The sequence below is a fragment of the Mastigoproctus giganteus genome, chromosome 5 (genome assembly GCF_048544385.1).
Source record: "Mastigoproctus giganteus isolate SK-2022 chromosome 5, ASM4854438v1, whole genome shotgun sequence".
NCBI classification, from domain to species: domain Eukaryota; kingdom Metazoa; phylum Arthropoda; class Arachnida; order Uropygi; family Thelyphonidae; genus Mastigoproctus; species Mastigoproctus giganteus.
Window position 1 is genome coordinate 118,842,350 of NC_143579.1, and position 26,773 is coordinate 118,869,122.

The window sequence follows — 26,773 nt, forward strand, 5'->3', positions numbered from 1 at the left end:
GGACTTTCGATGGTTTCTTCACTCCAAACAAATGTTGAAAACAAAATTATCAGCCGGAAGAAGGTGCAGAAGAAAATAAGTGATTACTGTATGTATTTTTCTTAAGATAAAGTCATAATATGCATAGCACAATTGTATGTATATTATTTACAAAAATATTGTGCAAAATCTGTATATAATTTAATTTAATTTTACATTAAACGTTTAACGATTTTTCTTTCTTTCTTTTTTTTTTTCTCTCCCAGACTTCTTGTTAGTGGACACCTCTCTAACGGACACATTCTCGTTCCCCATGGCTGTCCGTTAAATGGAAGTTTCACTGTATTGGCTTTTCCTGAAAGGGTATAACTGGACTATTATTATCATGAAATAAGATAGAACACTGAAAGTTTCTAATTAATTTTCTTGGCATTAAACAATCACTGTTTACAAATGAAATCCCATAAGTCACTGATAATGATAGCTTTATTACATTTACATTTTTACATTACATTTTACATTTATGTAAAATATCACATCTGTGAAATAGAATGCAATTTCAGTGTAGATTATCACGAATTCCATAAAAACCCAATGGAAATACTGGAGATCACTACAGTCGTGTCTGAATATTGATGATCAACAAATGTTCGAACACTAGAAATATTATCTCTAGAAAGTGTATCACAATCAAACATTTGTACTGATGACAAAGATAAGCAAATAAAATTTTGAGAATTGTATGCATGAAAAATTAGATGGTAACCTCCTTCCAAAACAGGCATTTTATTTTCTGAGATGTTTTGTATTTCAATGGAAATATCAATTTACACAAAATCAAATCAATAAAGTGTCAATCAATCAATCAGACAAATACATCACCTGATACAGCCTTCCTGTGTTGGGAATCTAGAGCTTGGTCTATCTCATCAAAAAGATAAAAGGGAGCAGGATCACATTTTTGGATGGCAAATATCAAAGCTAAAGCAACTAAAGATTTCTGTCCACCAGATAACTGCTGCATCTCTTTCATTTCACCTGTCTTTCCTGTGAAGGATACCTAGAAAGAAGATTCCGAACAGAGTAGGTAAAACTATTGTAAATATATAAGGAACTGTATACTACTCACAATATCAAATATGTACTTATCAATAAGTGTCTATTAATATTATTGCAAATAATGTAATTAATAATGGCAGTCCCTAGGATGTTAATGTAAATATTAATGTTTGCCTTTTATACATAAATATAAAAAGGTTGTATAGTTGTATGGTAACCTTGTGTGATGGGCCTTCGTAGCCGAGTGGTCAGGAGTGGGAGTGCAGTAGCACACACTCCTTGAGTAGACTGGGGTTCAAGTTCCTGACTGCTAAATACGGTAGATCTGTCAACCTGCACTGGACCAGCATGGCAGATTATGGTCCACTTCCCTCAACATGAATTGTTGAGGAGGCTTCCATCCTGCAGTGGGTTGATAATTGCTGCAGTTTACCTTTTTTTTTTTTTTACCTTGTGTGATGGTTAAGTGGTTTTGTTTCTTGTCACTTATTTGGAGAGGTCTGGATCCAAATCCTGTCAGAGAATGGAAAGGATTCTTGAAGGCTCATTCAATCAGGGCTATAATTAATGGATCTCAGGCAGAAGGTTTGCATTATGGACTTAGATGCTAATGCATTATATAAATAATAACAACAGTGATGTTATATAATAAGAAGTCGCCATGCAGAAAATTTCAGAAATATGAAATGATCCATACTAGAGTTTCCCAAAGTGTAGTCCGTGGGCCAGTACTGGAATGCTGGACCTTAGAAAATATACAAAGGATCACGTGATCCCAATATTATTGCACAGCGTTTATAAACATGGCAGGTCAAGACATATAAGCACAACTAGTTTTTTGCCTTGATTTTCTTCAAAAACAAGAATGATTTACATTTATGAATAAAACTATCTTCTTTTGCTTCAGATAGAAAGTTCCTATTTGATGTTAAATGATTTATGGTTATAAGTTTATCTATAAGGTTTAAATAAAGCATAAAAATTCATTCATTCTTTTAATTATTTTATATATGTTTATATTTTTGGGTATGATTTCTTCCTGGATGTAATAAAGCTGATGCTACAAATAAGAGTTCTGAATAATAAATTCTATATATTTAGTCTAAAGACGCTTCTTTTCAAAAAAAAAAAAAAAAAAAACTACTATTTGATAATACTCCACTGCTTTGCCATTATATCAACAATTGTAGTTTTTAGATTAGGTTGGGCTGTCTGGAATAAGTACCAAGATAGCTAAGGCCTTGGAGATGGCAATGCCTGTAAAATGAATGAAACCAAAATTCAAGCTTTTTCCAACACGGTGCAGGAAAAGAACAACTCTAGCATATTCTATTCTAGGTACTGAAGTCATTAACAACATTAATCATAAATTCAACTTAAGTACTGTCCATAAAATTATTAAATAAATAATGGTAGTTACCACAAAGTTAAAGGAAAAATGGTAATGAAAATACTCCTTAACTCTATTAATTCCAAGAATCTTATGTATTGATGCTTTCATTAATTGATCATTTGATAATTTTCCTGCAGCACTGCCACAAGTGACACTGGTCAAATTCTGGACTGGTAAGGAGGGCGGGGGGGATGTTACACAGTCAAACATCAACAACAATCAATCAGGGTCAGTTCATGATCTAGGTGCTGCCTATGAAACATTAGTTGCTGCATTGGAAAGAAGGGTGCATACTTAAAAAAATAATTAGGTTGGCTGTTATGCAGTATACCTACATGAGTGTTAATCTTCCCTTCCCTTCACAATGTGATATTGGAATCCACTGATAATTCTCTGAAACTCTGTGAAAATTACACTTTTTCTGGAAAACTATTATTTATATGGAAAGCAATTAATTATTACCAGTTTATTAAGTATACACACACACAAGATGAGAAATTACCAGTTTCTTCCCTGAACTACAAACACCAAACTTCTGACCATCCACCCTTGAGGAACAAGATATGCTGGATTTTAAAATTTTACAGATTTTAGAGGAGTATACTTAGTGGTTCAGCAGTTTTAAGTGGCACATTTCAATAAATATTAAGCACAAACAACTGAACCTATTTACATCTGTAGACATTTGTCTTTTCATATATTGTGGCCAGCAGGATTTAATCTGCATAGCTTCAGAAATAGAAATTTAAACTTAATAATTCTCACAGCAGAACAAACTTCTGTTTGTAACAAGCTGCCCTAGTATTGCACCACTTTCGACAGATAGCTTTAACTATATTACAACTTTGAAAACAGATAAACCTGGTATTTGGTATACCACATGAAAGCTCACATCAAACAACTTCTTTACAACTGTTTTGCATGTTGTCACTAGACTTGATGAGGGACCAGTCAGTGATGACACAGGCTGTCACAGCTCACAGCAGTCTCTTTCAAGTAGTGCAATATCAGGGCAACTCGTTGCAAATGCGTTTATTCTGTGAAAATTAATACGATTCCATTATTTAGGCAGTTTAAATCCTGCTGGCTACAAAAACAGATCATCTTTTTTCATGGATTCTTAAGGTAAATATGATCATTCATATCAGGGCCAGATTGCTTTCTAACACCCCCCCCCTTTTTTTTTGTAAAATGTTCCTGAAAATGTTTTTGAGAGTTTACGGAATTTCAGGGTTGTAAAATGCTGATTTTAAAGAATTCCAGATTGTAAAGTGCCAGATTTTACCATAATGTTTTTTATCTTAGGAGCTTTGTTCAATTAACAATTGGGGGTAATTGTGCAATCAGATATGAAGTTTTCTGAGAAGTGCAAAAAGGTTGCAAGAGTAGCACATGGTGTCTTCTCAATGATATACAGGCATTTTGCTAGCAGGGATAACGGGGTGATTGTCCCTTGTATGAGGCAATGGTCAGGCCACATCTTGAGTACTCTATACAGGTTTGGAGGCCTCATTTTAGGAAAGATGTAGAGCTACTGGAATGAGCAGAGAAGGGCAACGAGATTGGTGAGTGGAACAAAGGGTTGGTGTTACCAAGAAAGGCTTAAGTTCTGCAAATTGCAGCTTCTGGAGACTAAGCATCTGCGAAGTGATCTAATTGAGGTGTATAAGGCCTTGAATGGATTGAGCAAGCTCAATGCTAATGGGCTTCCTCTTGCTCAGATTACTCACCTGAGGGGGCATAAATCCAAACTGAGGAAAGACAATTGTAGACTGGATGTGTGGAAATTCGCCTTTAGCCAGTGGATTGGATGGTTGATAGTTGGAACAAACTTCTATCTGTTGTAGTGGAGGTCAGCAACTTAAATAAGTTCAAGGCAGAACTAGACAAACATTTGGAGTGAATGGATTGGTGAAATGGGAAGGATAGCTTTTTTTTTTTGGCTGATACTATATAAGCTTGCTTTCTTGCATCATATGCCCTATTAATTCTGCTGATAGTTTAGTTATCTGTATTAAGAAGCAAGATAGTATACTGTAGCTTTGTTAAAAGTTTTGCCAATTATTGGCAAGGATACAGCACTTCTAAAACTAAAGAACTAATGTTGTTTTGTTTGCTCTAAAACAAAACTTTTGTTTAGAAAGAAAGTACTGTGGCTTGGGGAGAACCGAAGGGGACGATTCTCCAATGGATCACAGTCAAAAAAAATGTGCAAAGTGTGAAACGTTCCATTCTGGAACAGGACATGATCTAGTCATGGAGGATGTCTTTGTGTTAGATGCAGAGTGTGTGAAGAAATTAGGTGCCAACTCAGCATTCTGAAGGAATTAAAATGGAGACCCATCAAGCTCTCAGCTGCCCAACTCAATGCCAGAGCTCATTCTTCTGCATCAGGCAACACAGCAGCGATCTCCAAGGTAGAATATGATGGTCCCACAGGAGCTAGTTATTGTCAGCGACTCAATTTGTAGGTGGTAGATGACTTTCATCAACAGGTGAAATACCACCTCTTTGCTTATTGGAGGCTTGAAGTGATGAAACCCTGATGTTTAGTCTCTAGAGCAAAGTTTCCGGGAACCCCCCCCTTCCCCCTTCCCCCATACTTCTCCTTCAACCCATGCACGGTACTAAGTACTATAGGTTTTGATACCTTTCGTGTTTGGGGTTTTCATAAAAAAAAAAAAAAAAAAAATTGTCAGGGAAACTGGAAGTATATGGTGCAAAAAAGATAGGCGGAATAGGACTGGGGTAGGTCTGCCAGAGGAAAAAGTTGTTGACATTGTAGAGCAGATATCTTTTAAGGGCACAAAAGTTGATATCGTCGTACACATTGGAACTAATAACATTAAGTGTAGGAGACCTGTGTATTAACAAATACAAGTTAATGTTGAAAAAAAGTCATGAGTTAGGTCCAATTTGAGAGTGTCTGCAATTCTGTCCAGTCACAATAGGAGGGAGTATATGATGAGAGCCTTGCCAATCAATTCAGCCCAGGATAGACTGTACAAAGCTCATGGGGTAGGATTTTTCTCAGCCTGGTCTGTGCTTGGTAACAGGAGAGATTGCTTCTATGGGGATGGGATACACTTAAATAGAAAGGGTGCAAGAATATTTGCTGATGCTATCGAAGCAGTTTTAGGTGAGTCGGAAAACTGCTAGCTTGGTTGGGATTCACAGTAGCCGCAGGCAGAGGTGGAAGTAATTCTTGCTTCTATTGAAATGAGCAGCAGCCTGGAAAGCAAGTTGCTGGGGATTTCAGGAACTGCTGGGAGTCATAAAACAACTAAATACATGGGCTGTGTTAGAGTAACTAAGTGTAAGAACAGGTGGATATACACCAAGGCTAGGAGTATAATAAATAAATTTGATGAATTTGAAGTGCTAGTCAAGACATCAAAGGCAGATACTGTTGGGATATCAGAGACGTGGTGTAATACAGATATAAGGAATGCAGAATTGGAATTTGAGGAGTACAATGTCTGCAGAAAGTATAGGAAGGGAGGAGTGATTATGCTGTCAGTTTAGAAACACATAAAAATCTAAGGAAGTGCATCCAGTTGACATAGATGGACAGTGGAATGTTGAGTCAGTTTGGTGTGACATAAGCACTGGGAACACAAAAATGAGGGTAGGAGTTTGTTATAGGCCTAATGACTTTAATGAATAAAATGAACAATTATACAGAGAAATAGAATGGGCCAGTAAATCAGAATGTCTTATAACGGGGGATTTTAACTTTCCAGATATTGACCGAAACTTGTGGGCTGGTAACCTGCACGCTAGCAAGAGTTTTGTGGATCTATGGATTTATGGTGATCTATAATTGATGTTTACTTAGTTTGCCTCTATATAAAGAATAAAATTATTATATACTATACTGTATATATATAATTTGTATTATGAAATATAATTTTTATAATTATATTATTGTAATAATTATCATATGACATATTTTTTAATATTATATATATATATTGATGTATATGACACTGTGATGATGACACTACTGTGTGTGTGTGTGTGTGTGTACACATTCTCTGTATGTGTGTGTGTACACACACATACAGAGAATCGGATCTAACAGGCAAAAAATTGAGTAGGGGTGCTGCAAAATAAAATAAATTACTTAGGGGTGCCGTTATTAAAAAAAGGTTGAAAAGCACCTGAGCTAGACTGTAATCAAGTCACAAAGTAGGTTAGGCCAGCGAAGGTAGATTATGAGAAATCTTTGGCAAAGGATGAGAATTGTCAGTGTCATTCGAGGGCTGCTCAGGCCACATTGCACCTATCAGTGATGTGGAAGTTACCTGTGATGACTGTTATGGAAACAGTCAGAGACGATCATATAAGTTTATTCGTTTAAGAAAGGAGAAAAATTTTGTGTGGTTGGCATCATTATCATTTTCTGTCTCTGCCCGACAGCTTGTGGGTTCTAAAGAGGCAAATATATTGAGCACCATATTGGCTACTTTTAGCCTTTGTCAGATGAACTTTCCTGCCAAGGTTACGGCCTCGCCATGGGGAGGCAGGAGCAGTGCCTGGTATGACCAAGTGAAATTAGTAGGAGTTAGTCTATTAAATAAGAAAAATAAAGAAAGGTTACTTTTCTTCCTTGCTCTCTACCAGTACTTTTGATACAAGAGCTACTATTAAATAAAAGGATTTCTTAAAGAGAAGAACGTAAAAGAGAACTAGAATTCACCTTTCAGAAAGTCGCAGTGAAAGCACAAAGAGAAAATGCTCAGTCAGAATCGCTTAGCACCCGGGGCCACTACTGCTTGAGAGAGTGTCCGTAATTTTGACACTTCAAACATCAGACAGGGTTTAGAATGTATGGTCTCAGTGGGCAGTTTAGGTATCCAGCTTTTACAGTTTTTGGTGGTTTTGGAGTGTTGAAGGTCAGAATTATATTCCTCATTGGGATGATGTCTTTGTCTCTTTTAATTGTTATTCCTTGGACTTGAATAACCCTTTGATCTTTCAGCTCTTCTTGGATTTCATCTTCAGGAACACTGAGGAGGTCCCATTCAGTAATTACTCCTTTCGAGGTATTCAGAGTGTGTGTGTGGGGGGGGGGGGGTAATGGTGCACGAGCTGCTGGGGCTATAGTGCGCCTATTCATAGAAAAATGATAAAAACAAATTTCAGATATAATCACTTCATTTTTTATTAGAGAAATCTTTTAGAATTTATGATAGATTCCAATTTTTTTTTTCAAAAAAGAGAAAAATTCACTGATGTTTGCATCGTCACCAATAATATGTTTTAATGTCTTTGGTTCTCGAAGATTTGTTAAGAAAAGGAGGATGGATGTTCTGTCCTGACGATAGTGAGGGCAATCAATGAGAATGTGTTTGACTGTTAAATGTGAGGAACAGTGTGGACATCGAGGAGGATTTTCTCCTGTAAGTAGATGAAGGTGCGTCAGGTATGTATGTCCTATCTGTGCACGTGTAAGCACTACTTCTTCTCTTCGTATTGGTGTTTTGGTGCTAGAGCGCCAAAGCTGTGGATCCTGTTTCAACTGATAAAGTTTATTATTGGTTTGGGTGTGCCAAAGCTCTTTCCACTGTGCAAGACATGTTGTTTGTATGATATGATTATAATCAGAGATTGGAATAGGAGTGAAGGTTAAATCATGAGTTGATGGATTTTTGGCAGTTTTGTCAGCAAGTTCATTCCCTTTTATCCCCAAATGTGCTGGGATCCAGCAAAAGGTTACTGATTGATGACATTCCTCAATTTTTAATAAGAGGCTTCTGATTTGGTTTAACATAGGATGAACCTTGTAAGAAAAGTTTTGTATTGGTGTAATTGAGCTCAGGGTGAGTGTATACCACATATTTTAAAGATGGGTACAGATTCAGGTTTTCTAAAGCTAATTTTATTGCATGAAGTTGTGCAGAGAAGCTGCTATACTCAGGTGGAAGGGCAGAAGAAATGATTGTAGTGAGAAATACTGCTGCTGGTCTAATTGCTGAATGTGATTTGGAACCATCCGTATTATATTGGCAATAAATTAGCATATTTCTGAATATGGCTTGCATGGAGTTGTTTCACATTGAGTGACGGTAGGTGATTCTTTCCCCACTTGTGAAGATATTGCAAGTTAATTGAGGAGGTGTCCAAGGTGGATGAAAGCATTTCATAATTTGTAGCCTGTTGACATTAGGAACATTCCAACTTTGTGTTATTTCAATTAGGCATAAGACTGCCTGTCTTATTTTACTGGGTTTAGCAGTGGTGGATTAAATAGGTATGGCTCAATAGGATGCTGACAGCAACTTTGTATTTGGGCTGCATACTTAAGAAGTAGTGTTTTCCTGCGGAGCCAATGAGGGGGCTCATGTGCTTCAATATATAAATTATGGGTAGGAGATGTCCTGAATGCACCAAGGGCAATTTGCAATGCACTATGCTGCATAGGATCCAGCCAGCGTAGTGTACTCTTTCAGGCAGAATCATAGATTGGAGCACCATAATCAAAACAGGATCTGATCAATGCTCCATATAAGAGCAGCAAAGATGTACAGTATGCTCCCCAAGACAGGACAGATAAAGCTCTGAGTATATTCAGTTTTTTGAGACAGGAAGTGTGCACAGATTTAATGTGTTCAAAGAAATTTAATTTTCTGTCAAGGATTAATCCCAAGAATCTGATATTGTTAGTCACTGGAATGGTAAAGTATGACTTCTGAAGTTCAGGATCTGTATGCATTTTTTGTTGATTACAAAAGTGTATTGCAACAGTTTTCTGCTGAGATAGACGATAGTCACTGAGTCCTGCACACCTTTGGACTTTACTCAAGGATATCTGCAATTGCCGTTCAATGGATCTCATATTCTGAGAGTGGCAAGAAATGGAGAGATCATAAAGATAGGTCTCAACTGTATTTGGAAGTTCTTTTGTGTTGGAATCAATTTTAAGGGCAAAGAGGTTTGCACTCAGTACAGAACCTTGTGGCACTCCTTCCTGTAAAAATGTCATAGAAAGCAAGTTGTGGTATCGAACTTGGAACGAACGATTCTGGAGAAAGTTCCTGATGAATATAGGAAGGTTGCCTCATAGACTAAGAGCATGGAGGTCACTGAGAATGCTATGGCGCCATGTAGTGTCAAATGCCTTCTCTATATTTATGGAAACCAAAATAAGATGTTCATTTTTTATGAAGGCATTGCAAATTGCAGACTCGGCCTTGATCATGAGATCTAAGGAGGACCGTTCTTACAAAAGCCATGCTGATTATTACTCATTAAGTGTTGTGTTTCGACGATCCAAACAAGTCAATTATGATAATTTTTTCAAGTAATATGATAATTTTTTCAAGTAATTTACCGAGGCAAATGGAGAGGGAAATTGGTCGGTAATTGTATGGACTGGTAGGGTCTTTTCTAGGTTTCAAAAAAAGCAAGAACTGTGCCATGATGCCAAGAGCTGGGATAAATGTTTTCCATAAATATTTGGTCATAGTAGACCAGCAGTATTCGTGAATTTTTGTCACCAAGGTTTTGTAACATAACATAAGATATTCCATCTGGCCCAGTGGCACTGTTGTGTGTTGTTTTAATGGCATGTAGAAGTTCACGATACTGTTCATGATTCTCGAAGAGGCTGGTTATACGGAAGGAAAACTGAGGTTTGAAAGGTGATGGCTTGTTGTTCAGTCTTGGTCTTTATTTTATGAAAATCTGGAGAATAAGTTGATGCCGCTGAAACTTGGGCAAAGGTTTTGCCCAAGGTACTTGCTATGTCCTTAGGAGCAGAGAGTTCCTGCCCATTCCATGAAAGAATTGGTTGGAAATTTGCCCAAAATCTGCCCGATTTTATTCCATATTAACCTGGAGTTAGTGTTTCGGTTTATGGTAGATGCAAACCGAATCCAAGAATTCTTCTTGGCTTGCCTTTGAATGAGATGTGCTTTTGCCATATCATACCCACAGTGTTTCTGTGGGTATGATAGGGTGCCCTTACAAAGTGTGGCTTCAACGTGATGTTTTATGGCTTGAGATTTGATGCAGTTAAAGCTTGCTCATGCTTTGGGCAATTGGAGTATGCAATTCGGTCTGGAATTTGTCCTGTCCTTTTCCATTGTTTGTAAAGTTGCTGTTTAACCTTAAAGCTGTTGTTCAGTTCGGGGTTCACCATCCTCTCATGCATTTCGAGATCCTTGTTTCTGGTTGTTTGGCTGCAAAATCTGCTCTTTCATTGCCGGCTATCCCAGAATGTCCTGGGATCCAGCAGAATGTCACAGTTTGGTTCGACTCATTACAAGCAAGTAACTTGGAATGTATTTGTTTTATTATAGGGTGAGAGGAGTTGTTACTACTAGTTATAGTAGTGACAGAACTGAGTGAGTCAGTGTATATTAAAGCAGGGGTAATTAACTGAAATGTAATGTGGTATGTACATTATTAACATTTTTTTGAATTGATTTTCTTTGAGGCTGCAAAGTTAGAAATTGTGATGAGCCAGCTAGTTAACAGATCCAAGGCAAGTTGACTATCACACTGCTCAAGTGCATTTCAAGGGATTGCAGTTGCTGCTTCAAGGCATTTATTAATGTTGATTAATTTTGGGTTCGTTATTACCTTAGTGTGGACCCGAGTCGAGACATTATAATTTGGAGTCGGTAAAGGCATGTTAATGAAAATTGGCATATGGTAAGATTGAAAAGCAGTTTCGGCTGTTGAAAGATTATGAATGATGAAGGTTATTTAGCATTCTGGACTGAAGATGCATAAGTTGACGGGATAAATTGAAATTTCCACAGATTACATGCCTTGCTGAAGGATGAAGCCCATGAATGAGCCAATAATATAACTCATCAATAATATAACTAATTCAGCATGATATCCTGGGAGGGGGAGATAGATTGGATTGTCTATTGAAAATCCAGCACTTATTTGTGTAGTGAACCACTGAAGCAGTGCTTCATCAACATTTGTAACCTCACACTTTCTATATATATATATTTTTTTTTTGGTTATGTTCTTTTCCAGTGCCAATATGTAAACATGTTTATTCTTCCACAACGTCGATACTGTTGAAGAGGACAAAGAAAACGTTTTACACACTTCATATTTTTTGCACCATGTTCTAACTCACAAATAATTTAGACTTTTTCACAAATCAGGAGACACTTTCTTTAGTTAGTAGACATGTTTCTGAAGAAAGGGTTTGTTTATAACTGATTTTACTTTAAAATGGCAATAAAGTGATCTGCATACAAACAATTACAAACAAACAAATACAAACAATACAAAGGCAACGGTTCTGTAAATCTGAAGTGTCTGCAGGCTAGGCACCTGCAAGGAAATCTGACTGGGGTGTTTAAAGACATTGAATAGATTGTGTAAGCTCAAAGGTGATAACATTCTGCCTCTTTCACAGACTACACACATAAGGGGACATAAGTTCAAACTGAGGAAGGATAGTTGCAGGATAGATGTGTGCAAATTTTCCTTCAGCCAGTGGGTGGTTGATCATTGGAAGAAACTTCAATCTGCTGTTGTGGAAGAGGATAGTCTGAATAAAGTCAAGGAAGAACTGACAAATCGGTAGAGATATTAGACAGGTGATATGGGAAGTGTTGTTATTGGTCTACAGTACTGGTATAATGAGAAGGGGAAAGGAAGAACCTTCCAGCAACTGGAAGGTGCTTCCCTTCATGGGTTGTAGTACTCCCATTAGCAAATAGGTTCTTTCAATGGGAATGTGCCAAGTTACGAGAACAGAACTGTACAGAATTGGTTCCCTGTATATGAAGGTGAACTCCAGCCTATTATGCTGGCCTTCCCAGTTGCCAGACCTTAGTCCAACTGAGCACCTGTAGGATGAGTGGGGATCAGCCCTTCAGAGCAAAACTCTGTAACCAATTAATTCTCAACTGTTGGAAGCAATCAAACCAATATAGTCCAACATGGTTCAGCATTTCAACACCTCTCTGAGTCCATGCCACAATGAATCCCCAATGTTCAGAGAGCTAAAGGTGTATCTACTTGCTATTAGGTAGGTGTACCTAATAAAGTAGCCACTCAGAGTATATGGTTGCTCACACTAGCTGGAATGTATCCTCATCAAATTAGCCATTGTTGGAAGCAATCAAACCAACATAGTCCATGCCACAATGAATCCCTGATGGTCTGAGAACTAAAGCGGTATCTACTTGCTATTAGGTAGGTGGAATATATCTGCATCAAATTAGTCATCTTGTAACTGAATACAACTATCGTTACACGAAGACAGTTGTATTCAGCTGTAACTGAATACAACTGTCTTCGTGTAACAATGCTGCCACTTAAGACATTCTTTCAGATTGGCTTTCAGCATTATCATTGTGTTTTCAATCATTCCCCCCATCCTTTTAGTTGAGCTTCAGTTTAGGAAAGAGGAAGAAATCACATGGAAAAATGGGGAGGGGGGGGCTAGAGTAAGGAGAATGGGCTACACCAGCCCCAGAACTTTTGGAGAGACTCTCATAACTAACATACTAAAAACAGACCAATATGAAGCAAAGTCTCATATTTCATTGTTTCAGAATACAATTTTAATCCTTTCTGGAGTATCTATGCATGTATGCACATTTATATTTTCCAAGCTCATTTCAAATAATGTATCTTTTAATGCACAAACTATTTTGAAAATTCCGGTACTGGAGTTTCAGAACATAAATAAGAGATTCTGCCATCTTATTTGTGTTTCCAGCTAATAGCAGTTTTAATAGATGGCACATAAACAGCTTTGAAAATCAAAGGAGGTCAGCAAAACTGATGGTCATTATTATCTGATTTTGGTGTTAAAACAGATGAAATTCTCTGAAAATGAGATCTATAAACTGAATTAAATGATAAATAAATAAATAGATATACAGGAAATTACTTCATTAAAAAATAGTAAATAACTATAATTTTTTAACAATTCTGAATGTACATACTTCAAAGTAGTCACCTCGTGAACACATAGAAAGTTTTATTCTAATGATCTTTTGAAAAAATTCAAAAAATTTTTTTTGAATATTTAAACATTTCTAATTGGATTTTTGGCAATATTTTCACCTACTGCTAGGAATTCAGGTCAAAATAAGAAAAAAATAATATTTAAAAGCAATCAGGTGCACAGTTTTCATTAAAAAAAAATCACCTCACAGATCCAGCTATAGTAGAAATCTTACTACTGTGAACCCATATATGTTTGACAAATTCTGAATGAAAGGGAAAGGGTTATTCAAATTTACTTTTCTCCATAACTATTGGACATATTACAAAACAGTGGGGGTCCAGGTGCTTAGGCAGTTCTGGATCTATTACTGTCTGTAACTAAATCATTGCCATGTTGACATAGGAGGCTGTGTACTTCTCTCAATTCTCACTTATAATATGGAAGGGCCTGTTCCAGAATTATTTTACAGCTTTCTGGCTCATCCACCTACAAAGCAGACTTCTTAAGTTATGCCGATGGCATCAAGCATATCATCAAGATATCCCAATAATGATACTTTAAAAAAAAAAACAAGTGCAAGAATTAAATGCAACTTATGCACCATTTAAACTGTCACAAAATCTGTAGTGCACACCAATCTGATTAAATTCACCTGCACTGTTTTTTCACTCTGAAAAGCACATGCTCAAATGGAATCACTGTTGTAAAAACCTTGTATCCAAATGATGTAAAATCATACGTATTTGGGTGCAGTTCTCAAATCTAAACTGATTCCATTGCTATCATAGTATCATAGGTTTTTGGATTCATCTGCAACAGCAAATCAAATTTCACCTTTTATATATTTACAAATTATCTGTCACAAGAAAATATATTTTAAGATTGTTCTACCTGGAAATCAGACATACAGCAAAGATAGGGAACTGGCGGCACCATAAAAACAGAGGCGGATTTAACGGCGGGCACACTGGGCGCGCGCGCGTGCCCCGACTTCTGAAGGGCCCATGCAAAACCCCAACAAATTAGTTGAACATATTAGTTCAACAAATAGTTGAACTAATATGTTGAACTATTAGTTCAAAACTTTGTGATTATTATTATGCTATTATTAATTATATTATACATATATTATATTCAAATTTTATTGGAAATAAAACATTAATAGTACATAATATTTTTTATTTATTTAAAAAAATGGTTAACATGTATTTTTATTTTTCCTGTCTCTCTCTCTCTTTTTTTAAGGGGCCCAATATTTTTTTCTGCGCCCGGGGCCTCAACTGACCTTAATCCGCTCCTGCATAAGAAACCTTAACTCTGAAGTACTGGTATTTTCAGTGGTGGTGGTGGTGGTGGTAATGCAGGAGGCATATACTGCATGAGCAGTATATTTTTCCTGCATATACTACCCATGGTTGCAGTGTATGTTAGATATTCAATGCTACTCCACATGAGCCATGGAAGCTCACAGCCATTACAACAATTGATAGCAGGGCTTATCGTTGGCTCTGCAGAAATGTATCCAAAACTCTGCTGCAAATGAGATTATGCCTACTGAATAGTTTCCTCCCTAACAGTCAATCTCCTGTCCCCCCCCTCTCTTGGCACCTCCGTAGCCAGGTGGGCAGGAGCAGTAGTGCATAGCACATGCTTCTTGATTAGACAGGGGTTCAAATCTGTGACCACCAAATACGGAAAGGTCATTCATTCATTCAACTCACCTTCAGCAAGTCCACCTCCTAAGCCTAGGCTTATGTGTGGATTAATGCTACTTCAGTGTTATTATCTTGAGCTGTTCTATAAATGTTAATATAGTAATAATAAAATACTATTTAAAATTCAAACAACACAACACATCTTGGGAGAGCACTAATCCTCTTAGCCACAGCCAAGAAGGATATAGTATTAGCTATCATCATCATCTCACATATCCTAATTGGCTGTGTTACCGTCCCCAGCCACGAGGAGGCGGGAACTACTATCTAGTCTTGCTCTCCGTTTAAAAACTAAACTCACAGACTTATTGAAGTACCATAGGAGAGCCCTATCCGTGAACATGATCCATAGATCTCGTTGTTCAAGTCTATCTAGACTTATCTCCAGTTCGTGCCTTAGATCAACATATTGATCACAATGGAGCATAATATGGACACTAGTTTCTTGTAACCCATAAGAACATAAATCATTTTCCACAAGGCCCAACTCATGGAGTTTTTTTGCCAATCCATGTCCAGTGATAAGGAAAGTAGCATGTAGTCCAAATAGATACATATAGGTGACACGGTCTTTTTCACTCGTGTCCCACCTCTGTTTCCATACAGCCATCAGTTCATTTTTAATTCTTGCCTTTTCTTGTTTATAATCAGATCTCGAATATATCTTATTTAGATCTGGGCAAGAGGACACACCCAACACAGTTTTCCTGATGTTCTTTCTAGTGCAATATAGCAACGCCGACAAGATGGTCTGCAAATCAGCCGGAAATTGTCCAGCTAATACTTGCAGAGCATCTGTCAATACTGTTCTACAGCCTTGTTGTGCATAAGAGAGCGAACCTCTGTGCCTGGAGTAAGTACAGTAAACCCGCGAATAGCGGGGGTTACGTTCCTGAGAAATGCCGCGAATACTGAGTTATGGCTCCCATAGTAATAAAGGGGTTCCATTCCAAAGTATGAAATATATAAGAAAAACTAGTCTAAAATTTTGTCTATGTATATATTATATGTACCTTCATAATATGACTATGTAAATAGACAGCACATAGTGAAATGCAAGCATATGGCATCGAAATGAAAATAAGAAACAATTTAATATTAAATGTAATATTTATTAGAAATTTCAAGCCAGCGCCTTTGCTAGCTATAAAACTTATCCCGCCAGAGCTATCACCAGTTTCGCTAAAGTGTTGATAAAGGAGTTTTGCCTTTTCACGAATGATGAGTGAACTTAACGGAATTTTATTTTGAGTTCGGTCTTCTATCCACAGATTTAAAGCCTTTTCCATTTTTCCTAATTTAACATCATGAGTTACAGAGCAAATTTTTGAAGCAATTAGCGCATTTTCATGGACACTACAGTGGATTTTTCTTCTGATTTCTTGATTGATCATACCGTTGACGCATTGATTTTATAATGTTTTGCCACATTTCACCATTAGAAAATTTCACCATTAGAAATTTTGTCTAATAACTCAATTTTATTCGCTAATGTCATCACCTTCTTTGAACTTTTCACAATTCCCTTGTTATTCATAGCGATATTTTTGTAGGGGTTAGAAAAGAATTTGTCCACAATAACGTCCCTTTCTTCCATTAACACACTCGAAAAAGTCTGTTTTCACTAACACACTGCAAAACGGTATATTTTTCACTTTTGTAAGCATATCAATTTATAAATTGATATATAAATTGATAAATTTATTCAATTTATAAGCATATAAATTAAAAGCAAACCACGAATTATTCCATGACAAGCGTATAGCACATACTGAACAAGGATTAGCGAGAAACATCCACGTTCGCGATTTTGTTACCCCTCTCCCCCCACCCACTGAGCACTGTTTTGACCGGGAAAGATAATTTTAGCTATGCCCATGTTTTTTTATGGTGGAAAATGTTCATGGCGCTTTAAAATTCAATTTTTTTAGGTTTCGTTTTATATTAAATCAGCGACCGCGAATAGCGGGGGTTTACTGTACTTCTTTTTCAACAGTATTAGTTATTCGGTGCAACCAAGCCACAGAAGAATATGTGATTATGGGGACAAATACACAATCATAAAGGAGATTCAGGCCTCTTCCTTTTATCCCCCAATCTGTTCTGATTATTCTTCTCAGCTTGGCGTATAGCACTCGCACTTTATTTTTTAAGTACTTCATGTGCTCCAAAAACGCCATCCTCTCCCCTACACACACACACCAAGGTACTTTACAGAGGTCACATACCTAATTAACATATCAAATGCTTTAACTACGGAAAGGTCAGGGAATGACCACCGCATATCCGCAGAGCAATATGGCCTTAGTTGCTAATGCTCCTAAAAACCAAATAACAACAACAACAGCCCCCCTTCTTTCTTTATTTCCTTTTTTTTAAAATGAAAACTCCAAACATGAATGGTATTAGAACCTATAGTACTCAATACCATGCATTGGTTCAAGGCTGAGAAGATGAAAGAAAATACTTGTTGACATTTTAATAGCATATTTAATACTTAATAGCGTATTTTAATTTGTGTAGATTGTAATTTTCAGGAAATACGTATGATAAATGAGGATAAAGAAAATTTTGTTCTGTGAATTTGAAGCTGGACAGTAAATGGCTGTTGACTGGTTGTGTTATGTGTTCGGATTGGCTTGAAAGAGAGTGGGATGTATTATCAGAAGAACCGTGCCCATGGAAGTATCTATAGAAAAGGTATGCAGTGAAAACAGAAGATCTATTAGACAGAGAGTGGAGAGACTTTGTAAGAGCTGGGTCATTAATTAACCTAACTGCCCTCTTTTGAATGTAGTATAGAAGCCTGACAGAGGTTATGGTAGGGGTACCACAATGTGGGAACAATATTCCATGGTAGGGTGGATTTGAGATTAGCACAGAGTGAGTAGCTATTCAGAAGAAAGTAATGCCAAGAGCGAAAGAGAAAAATCCAGTTTTTTTAGATACACAGGAAGCAATATTTGTGTTGTGCTTATACAAGAGAGAGATTAGAAGTCAAGGTAATCCCTAACAGAGATATGTGATCTTGTCTAGAAATTTGAATGTCATTGAAGACAAGCTTAGGAGTAGAAGAATCCTTTTTTACAAGATATAAGACAGGATTGATATTAACTAAGTTATCTTTGCACTAGTGGAGAATTACCTGAAGACAAGCATTTAAGGAATTGGTAGTGGTATAATCGAGAAGTTGAAGCTGTTTATGTGTGGCAAGGTTTCTCAAACTGGGAGAGGGACTGCAATGTGCTATCATCAAAAAAACAATGATAGGATTTCCAATGGAAGAAGGTATTAATATACAAGAGGTAAAGCGGGAGAAAGAAGTGAACTTTGGGGAATGCCAGCATTTGTGGAGAAGTTAGAAAACAGTGAGCCATCTACAATCACCCACAGAGAGCTGTCAGAGAGAAAACTAGATACTCAAGTACAAAACACAGTCAGTAATCTATAAGATGGAAGCTTACTTAGAAGACCTTTATGCCAACCACAATTAAAAGAATTAGAAATGTCAAGAGCAACTGCTTGAGTTTGCCAAACTTTTTCCATTGAATTTATCCATAGATGAGTAACATAAACCAATATCATCAATTGATTGACACTGACAAAATCCATACTGGCGATCATTAATGAGATGGAAAGTTTCAAGATTGTTCAGGAGTTGGCTTAATGGATTTCTCCATTACTTTAGAAAGAGTAGAGGCAAATGCAATGGGACAATAACTGGAAGGGAGGGATTTGCATCCTCTTTTAGGAACTGGCTGGATATGAATAAATTTCCAAGCAAGACATTTGTTTATATCAAATTCAAGGAAAAACATAATTGAAATTAAAAAGTTAAAAAGGCAACACAGAACAGGAGTAAGCACTCAGGAGCTTTCTTTGCATTAAGATTCTTCTGGCATCATTTTGACAGAAGACCTCTGTAGGCAGTGAGGAGTGCGGAGGTGGTTTACTAAGATGGCCAATACAAGTATTAGAAGAAAAGTAGGATGATAGTAAGTCTGCTTTTTCTTTAGCTGAGGTAGCAAGAGCACCATAAGGTTTTAACAGAGCTGAGAGTACAGATGGGTAAAATTTGTGGCTAACAGCTTTGGCAAAAGACTAGAATGCATGACTACCATTTGGACAAGAAAGAAGTTTTCTACTCTTCACCCGTTCAAAATCTAGCTTGGACTGATTAATAATTGCTGTGAGCTTTAGTGTAGGAAGAAAATGAACCTGGAGATATGGATGCAAGACAATTACAATATACAACATTCTTATCATGAGCAGCCTCAGCACATTTACTGGAAAACCAAGGTTTAGATAAAGGGCAAGATTTTTAAAGTGGAGTATGGAATAAAGGATTTCATCCCTACGAGATAACTTCACTGACATGATCCGAGCAACATTGATGCTGGAAGATTTAAAAAAAAAAATCCAACCAAGAAAAGAAGAATAGAAATTTTGCAGATCATTCCATTTTGCTTTCTTGTAAAGCCAAACAATGTGGAACTGAGAATGGCCATGAGATAAAAGCTCTATTGGAAAAGAAAATATCACCATGTGCACAAATTAACCATACGGCCAACACTCAAAAGTGTTGGCTGTGTGGTTAATTTGTGCTGGTTCTTGTTTTATTTATCTGAGCTGGTCATAATTAATGCATATAGCATTATAACCAAAAAAAGGAAGATGGGATTTTCTACTATTGTTAGTGACTTTAGAATGGGTATTGTTCTGCATAAGCATATGAGGTCAACTGAGTATTGTGGCTAAAGGATTTTTGACTGTTTTAAGTAAACACCATGGTCTAGTACTCATTTGTATACAACAAGTTGTTTGAGATGTACTACTTTTTAAAAAAACAGCATCAGCAAGTTGTTCTAAACATTGTGAGGAAACTGCTGTCACAACTTGTTTTGAGATAGTGATTGCTCATTAAATAGCATGTAGTAGCAATTATCCATCTCTGACAACTTTTGAATAATGAAGGAGTTGTCAAGTTCCACTTTACAAATTTGCTGGGTTTTTTTTTCCCCCTTAAAATGTAAACAGGAGTATAAAATCACAGACACTGAAGGAATTATATGTTAGTAAAGTATGGAATACTTTAGTAAAATAATAAGGAGTTAACCTCAATATAGTGGAAAAGAAATATGGTAACTTTGTGCCGAGTACCTTAGTGTAGATCTACACTAAGGTACTCGGCACAAAGTTACTGTACTATCTAATGGAATACTTTAGTGAAGTAAAATTTTGTAAGCTTCTGAATGATTAGTAATTGCAGATTGTGAAGTTATAAATAATGTTTTTTAATCGATAGAGTGAAAAGGAAGAAAGGATGAGAAAAATAATATAAATAAATTAAAAATAAAAGAAAAAAAATAGGAAAGGGTTTTGATAAAACTGTGGAAAAATTGGGAAAAAAAAATTCATTATAATAACACTGAGATTCTATTTCAAAAAAATTTCAAAAATAAGTTCTGAAAATGTGTATTTGAAACCCAGAACTGAATTTTGTGACAGAAAAGTCAACTACCATTACTTCACATATGTTAAATGACATTAAGGAGCCATCTTCAAGGAGGATGTCTCCAGCTAAGTTGTCTAATTAGTATCATCAAATGAGAGAAGAGTTAGGGGAACTGAAAACAACAGGGTTAAGTTTGGCAACAAAGATTCAGAGACAGAATGAGAGTGCAATTTCTTTTCCTCATGGACTGCAGAGAGTAAAGATGTCAGCTGAATGCAGAATAATCAGAGGTGGCATAAGTTCATGCAAGCCTTACCTTGATTGTGAGAAAATTGGTGAGAATTAATATACCTTCACAAAAGTGGGATCAAATCGAAAAGAAAAAAAAAAAAAAATGCAGATAAACTACTGCACCCAGACTTCCCCACTGCCCACAAATTTAAGTCCTAGGGCAGCATTTCTCAAGTCTTATAAATTCTTACTTTTTTTTTTTTTATTGACATAAAAAATGTGAAAAAAAAAAAAAAAAAAAAGTGCGATTAATAATTTTCGAAGTTGTATTTACAGTTTGAATATGATTTACATATCTAATTAATAACAGATCTATTATCTGTTCTTATTCACGTATATAATTTATGAAAAGATGTACTTATCTATTATTACACATTCATTTTTAATGTGATCATTGTGCTTTATCAAAATTTCCCAACTGATGTAGATTTTTGTGGGACACATTGGTGAGTTGCAAATCACAGGTTGAGAAATATTTTTCTAGAGCTTAGGGCAATTGTGACACAGCAGTTTATCAGGTATGCAAATGCATCAAGCAGACCCCATAGTTCCAGGGGAGCATGCAAGAAGGTGGACACTGTCCTTTATGATACAAAAAAGGTTGGCAGGGTGGTAAATAACAGGAATCAGGGTATACTACTGCAACAAAACCTAGAAAAATTAGGTTTTTTTGTGGGCTAAGAAATAGCGATTAAAGTTTAACATTGATAAATGTAAGTTACTGCTGCTCTTGGGTAACAGTAAGCCCAGAACATCATACCAGTTGCGGGGGAGTACAACTGAAGTGATATAGAATGAAACAGACCTAGGCTGCTTGGACAGCTAATGGATTCTGTCAATGATATACAGTAATTTTTCCAGTAGGGACAAGGAGGTGATTATCCCATTTTATGAGGCAGTGATAAAATGATGACTACCGTGCCTGAATTTCTCTGTGAATATTTATTTGTTGACTTCTGATATAGACTGGAGCATTAACTATTTCTACATACTTTCCTGTTTTTATTTTAATCGCTTTAACATCTTATGAGTCCCTCTAATGAATTTTAATCCAACAGTGTCCCACAAACATTTTAAACCCTAAACCATTGTTGATCCTCAGGTTTACCAGAAAAGTGCCAAAATAAAATAACATTTTATTTTATTGTTCTCAATAATAAAACATTATGACTGAAAACAAAAGTATTTCTAACTCATCTTAAAAATTTTGTTATTCACATTTCAAATTGTCATCATCAGTGTTCTGCAAAGGGCAGGTCCAAGCACACAACTTACCAACCACTTCTCCATATCTCTTTATCCTCAGCACTCCACTTCATCTTCCCATACCCACCATTCTCTCTCTCTCTCTCTCTCTCTCTCTCTCTCTCTCTCTCTCTCTCTCTCTCTCTCAGTTATCAATTATAGTTTTCCCATCTTTCTCTGGGCCTCTTCTCTTCAACTTTTTCCTACAATTACATCATTATCAAACTTAGACATTAAATTTGGTATGCCTTTATCAGTACAGCCACTCCCTGATTAACATAAGGGTTGCATTCCGCGGAACGCTACATAAGTCAGAATTTCCCTAAATAAACATTTAGGGAAATTCCGCACTTGCAACTATGAGCGCTGAATTTGATAGAAGCAAAAAAGGAATGTTCGATGAACATGTAATTCTTTCCTTTCTTGGTGGATTCCTCTCTCTCTCTGGGTAACTCAGGAATTTTTTTTTTTTTTTTTGGCAGGTGCAGCAAAAGCCTCAGGCTTCCTTGCACCATATGGCTAATAATAATAATATAATTATTCAATTTTTTTGTCTCATGCGCAGGAAAAATTACAAAAGTGTACAAAATTACAAAAATATAAAATTACAAAAATATAAAATTACAAAAAGAGAGAGGAGACAGGCATAATGTCAGCAAGTTTTACCTTTCGAGCATCGTTACTAGAATTAACTCTCCAGCTGATCAGCATGCCACTGCGGAAGTTGAGGGCTGTGGAGATTTAAAAGGTTTTTTCCCCAACACATCACAAAATTTCTGTGCAGCTGCACAATCGGCACTTCACCGCATGCTTGCCACGAACTTTGCTTGGGGTTTGCTGTACTTATCGGTATCTTCATAAATACTTCTTGCTTGAATGGCCGTTATATTCAGGGACACTTGCTTCTGAATCTGATTTTCTATCCTTATCATTAATAGCTTTTTCATCTTCGATATAGCAACTGAACGCTGTTTTCTGATCACTGTTGGGGTGGACTGGCCCCAGTGTGAAATACGTTGATCCTTTAACATGTTCTTTTATACACGCATTGTCCCTTAAAATAGTATTCACTGTTGAAGCAGCGAGACCTAATTCCATGAAATAGATGACAAACTTTGTCCTGCTTCGTACTTCTTAATTAATCATCTTCATTTCTAAATCAATTTTGTTTCGTTTCATTTCCAAACACTGCCAGCACTTGCACTTTCCGTTGGTCGTTTTCCCTTCATCATTGTAATAAGTAAATAGGAACGAAGAGAAGGTTCTGAAAATTTATTATGTTTTTTATGTGACTGAAGATTTCAGTAAACAGGGAACACACTTCACCATAATAACGTAAAAACCCACACAATTCCAGTTATCGGGATTATTGAAAATGCAATAAGATCGAGTTTACTACCTATTTATAATTAGATGCACTAACAGAAAAGCCCAATAAACCGGAACATGCAAATTGTTTTTATTGTTTTCTGGTAGTGACTTCCAGAAATGTGTTTTAGAAAAATATCACAAAGGCATTCAAAATTGATTCTTATAATGGAACATATGGTAACAATGAAGGTGTAGTGCGATTTCCATTATAAAAATGACCTTTTAGCGAGATAAATAGCTTTTTAGTTATATAGTGAAAATTTCAACTTCCAAGGTCTTGGAATGAATTGTCAAAAAAAAAAAAAAAAAAAAAAGTGTTATTGGGTTCACATTACAATATTTTCATAATATTCCTACGGGATGCAAAATATGTTTCCATGATTTTTTTAAAGTTCACTGGCTGGCAAAAACTTACTTAAAGTTGAATTTTCGTAAGTTGAGGAGTGGCTGTATTTTCAATAAATAATTCGAAAAAATGATTAGGATTTTTTGTTATTATGGTGATATGTGTTCACTGAAATATTCAATCACATAAAAAACATAAATAAATTTTCAGAATCTTTTCTTTATTCCTATTTACTTATTACAATGATGAAGGGAAAGCAACCAACGGAAAGCTCAAGTGCAAATGTGACCCCAATCCACAAAGGAGGATCAAAGGGGGAGACAGGCAATTACAGACCTGTTAGTTTAACTTCTGTTTCAGGGAAATTAATGGAGGCACTGGTTAAAGAAGCATTGCAGGATCATTTAGACAAGACTTCAGTTACAGCTCGGACACAGCATGGATTTGTTAAGGGGAAGTCTTGTCTGACTAATTTGATTGGATACTATGATGTAGTCACAAAGGAACTGGATGCAAAAAATAACTTTGATATCATATATTTGGATCTCAAAAAGGCCTTTGATACTGCTGCACAAATTGGGGCAGTGTGGCATTGGGGGCAAATTGCTACTATGGATAACGGGATGGTTGAGTGGAAGAAGACAGAGAGTGGTAATCAATGGACACTGCTCTTCGTGGACTAATGTCATTAGTGGAGTCTCTCAGGGTTCAGTGTTGGGTCCATTGTTGTTTTCTGTATTTATAAATGATATTGATGGTGGTATATCAGGCTTAATGTCCAAGTTTGCAGATGATACAAAGGATGGTAGGGTTGTTAATGACAGCACACTGCTGCAACAGGATCTACAAAAGTTGAGCAGATGGGCTGAGAAGTGGCAAATGAAGTTTAACAATGACAAATGTAAAGTACTACATATGGGAAGCAGTAATCCCAGAATAATGTATCAACTCTGTAGTACCACACTGACAGTAGTAGAGAATGAAAAGGACCTGGGGGGTAATTGTGCAGGCAGATATGAAGTTTTCTGCGCAGTGAAGATGATTTGCAAGTGTAGCTCATGGTGTCTTGTCAATGATATACAGGAATTTTTCTAGCAGGGATAAGGAGGTGATTATCGCCTTGTATAAGGCAATGGTCAGGCCACACCTTGAGTACTGTATACAGGCCTCATTTTAAGAAGGATGTAGAGCTGTTGGAACAAGTACAGAGAAGGGCTGTTGTTGTTGTTTGGTTTTTTTTAAGGAGCATTAGCAACTAAGGCCATATTGCTCCGGGATACGCGGTGGTCATTCCCTGACCTTTCCGCATCCTCCGTATTTGGTGGTGACGGGCTCGAACCCCGGTTTAATCAAGAAGCGTGTGCTACGCACTGCTGCTCCTTCCCACCTGGCTACGGAGGCGCCTACAGAGAAGGGCAACAAGATTAATGAACAGAACAAAAGGTTGCTCTTATGAAGAAAGGCTTAAGTTTTGCAAATTACAGTGTCTGGAGACTAGGCACCTGCAAGGTGATCTGATTGAGGTGTATAAAGCCTTGAATGGTTTGAGCATGCTCAATGCTGATGGGATTCTTCCTCTTGCTCAGAATAATCGCCTGAGAGGGCACACATTCAAATTGAGGAAAGACGGTTGTAGGATAGATGTTCGGAAGTTTGCCTTTAGCCAGCAGGTGGTGGATTGCTGGAACAAACTTTCATCTGTCGTAGAAGTTGATAGCTTAAATAGATTCAAGGCAGAACTTGACAAACATTTGGAGTGAGGGGATGGGTGAAGTAAGGGATTTTTGTTTTTTGGCTGATGATATATAAGCTTGCTTTCTTGCATCACGTGCCCTTATTAATGCTAAATATGTTTTAGAAAAATATCACAAAGGCATTCAAAATTGATTCTTATAATGGAATGTATGATAACAATGAAAGTTTAGTGTGATTTCCATTATAAAAATGACCTTTTAGAGAGATAAATAGCTTAGTTTTATAGCGAAAATTTCAACTTACTTCCAAGGTCTTGGAATGAATTATCAAAAAAAAAAAAAAAAAATCAACGTGTTATTGGGTTCACATTACTATATTTTCATAATATTCCTATGGGATACAAAATATGTTTCCATGATTTTTTTTAAGTTTGCACTGGCTGGCAAAAACTTCAAGTCGAATTTCCGTAAGTCGAGGAGTGGCTGTATTTTCAATAAATAATTTGAAAAAACGATTAGGGGCCCAGCACTAAACCTTAAGGGACTCCAGAAATAACAGTACTCCTAGAAAGTAGCATCCATTAATTGCCATTCACTGTTTTCTGCTACTCGACCATCCATTTAGCTTACACGAGGAACAGTATCAAATCCTTTACTGAAATCTAAGTAAATGATATCAAAATTAATTTTTCACCTAGACAATTTGTTCCTGTGTCATAGTAGTTAATCACATTGGCCGAACAAGATCTTCCCTTAATAAATATACAAAGCAAGTTACATATAACTGAATTCCTGTCAAAAGGATCCTATCTTACTTTTTTAACCAATGACTATTATTTTTCCGGGAACAGAAGTCAAGCTTAGAGGTCTGTAATTATTCACTTTGTCCTGTGACCCCCCCCCCCCACTTTGTGAATTTATACATCTCCAATCCATAGGGATTGGGGAGTTATAATAAATGAATCCAAGAATGCTCTGATAATAATATCCTTGCTCTAGCCATATAAAATAAAGTATCTTCCACAATTTTGAAGGATCTAAATATAAGAAAAATTTTGTTATTACAGTGATTTGAGCCACTTGCTGTAGTGAAAAGTTTTACAATTTTTATTTCAAAAGTTACCAGAGAATTTTCTCATATTTAGTGTTATTAAAATGACTCTATATTAATAATGCACGCAATAATAAACTTTCTATTATAAATTGAATTTACAATATTAATATGCTGTTTATTCAACACAGTGATCATTTATTGCATCTTCTCAGATATTTTCTTACCTATTTCA

At 36.4% G+C, this 26,773-nt stretch overlaps 1 protein-coding gene across 2 annotated transcripts in view; it reads right to left on the bottom strand.

The window, feature by feature from the left end:
• The window catches only part of SMC3 (structural maintenance of chromosomes 3), a 616,656-nt gene that overhangs the window by 41,087 nt on the left and 548,796 nt on the right, over nucleotides 1-26,773 (bottom strand). For both annotated transcript variants that reach the window (XM_090374164.1, XM_090374163.1), the window contains exon 29: nucleotides 862-1,039. In XM_090374164.1, coding sequence (XP_090230290.1) covers nucleotides 862-1,039 — 178 coding nt within the window. The remainder of the gene's footprint in view (nucleotides 1-861; nucleotides 1,040-26,773) is intronic.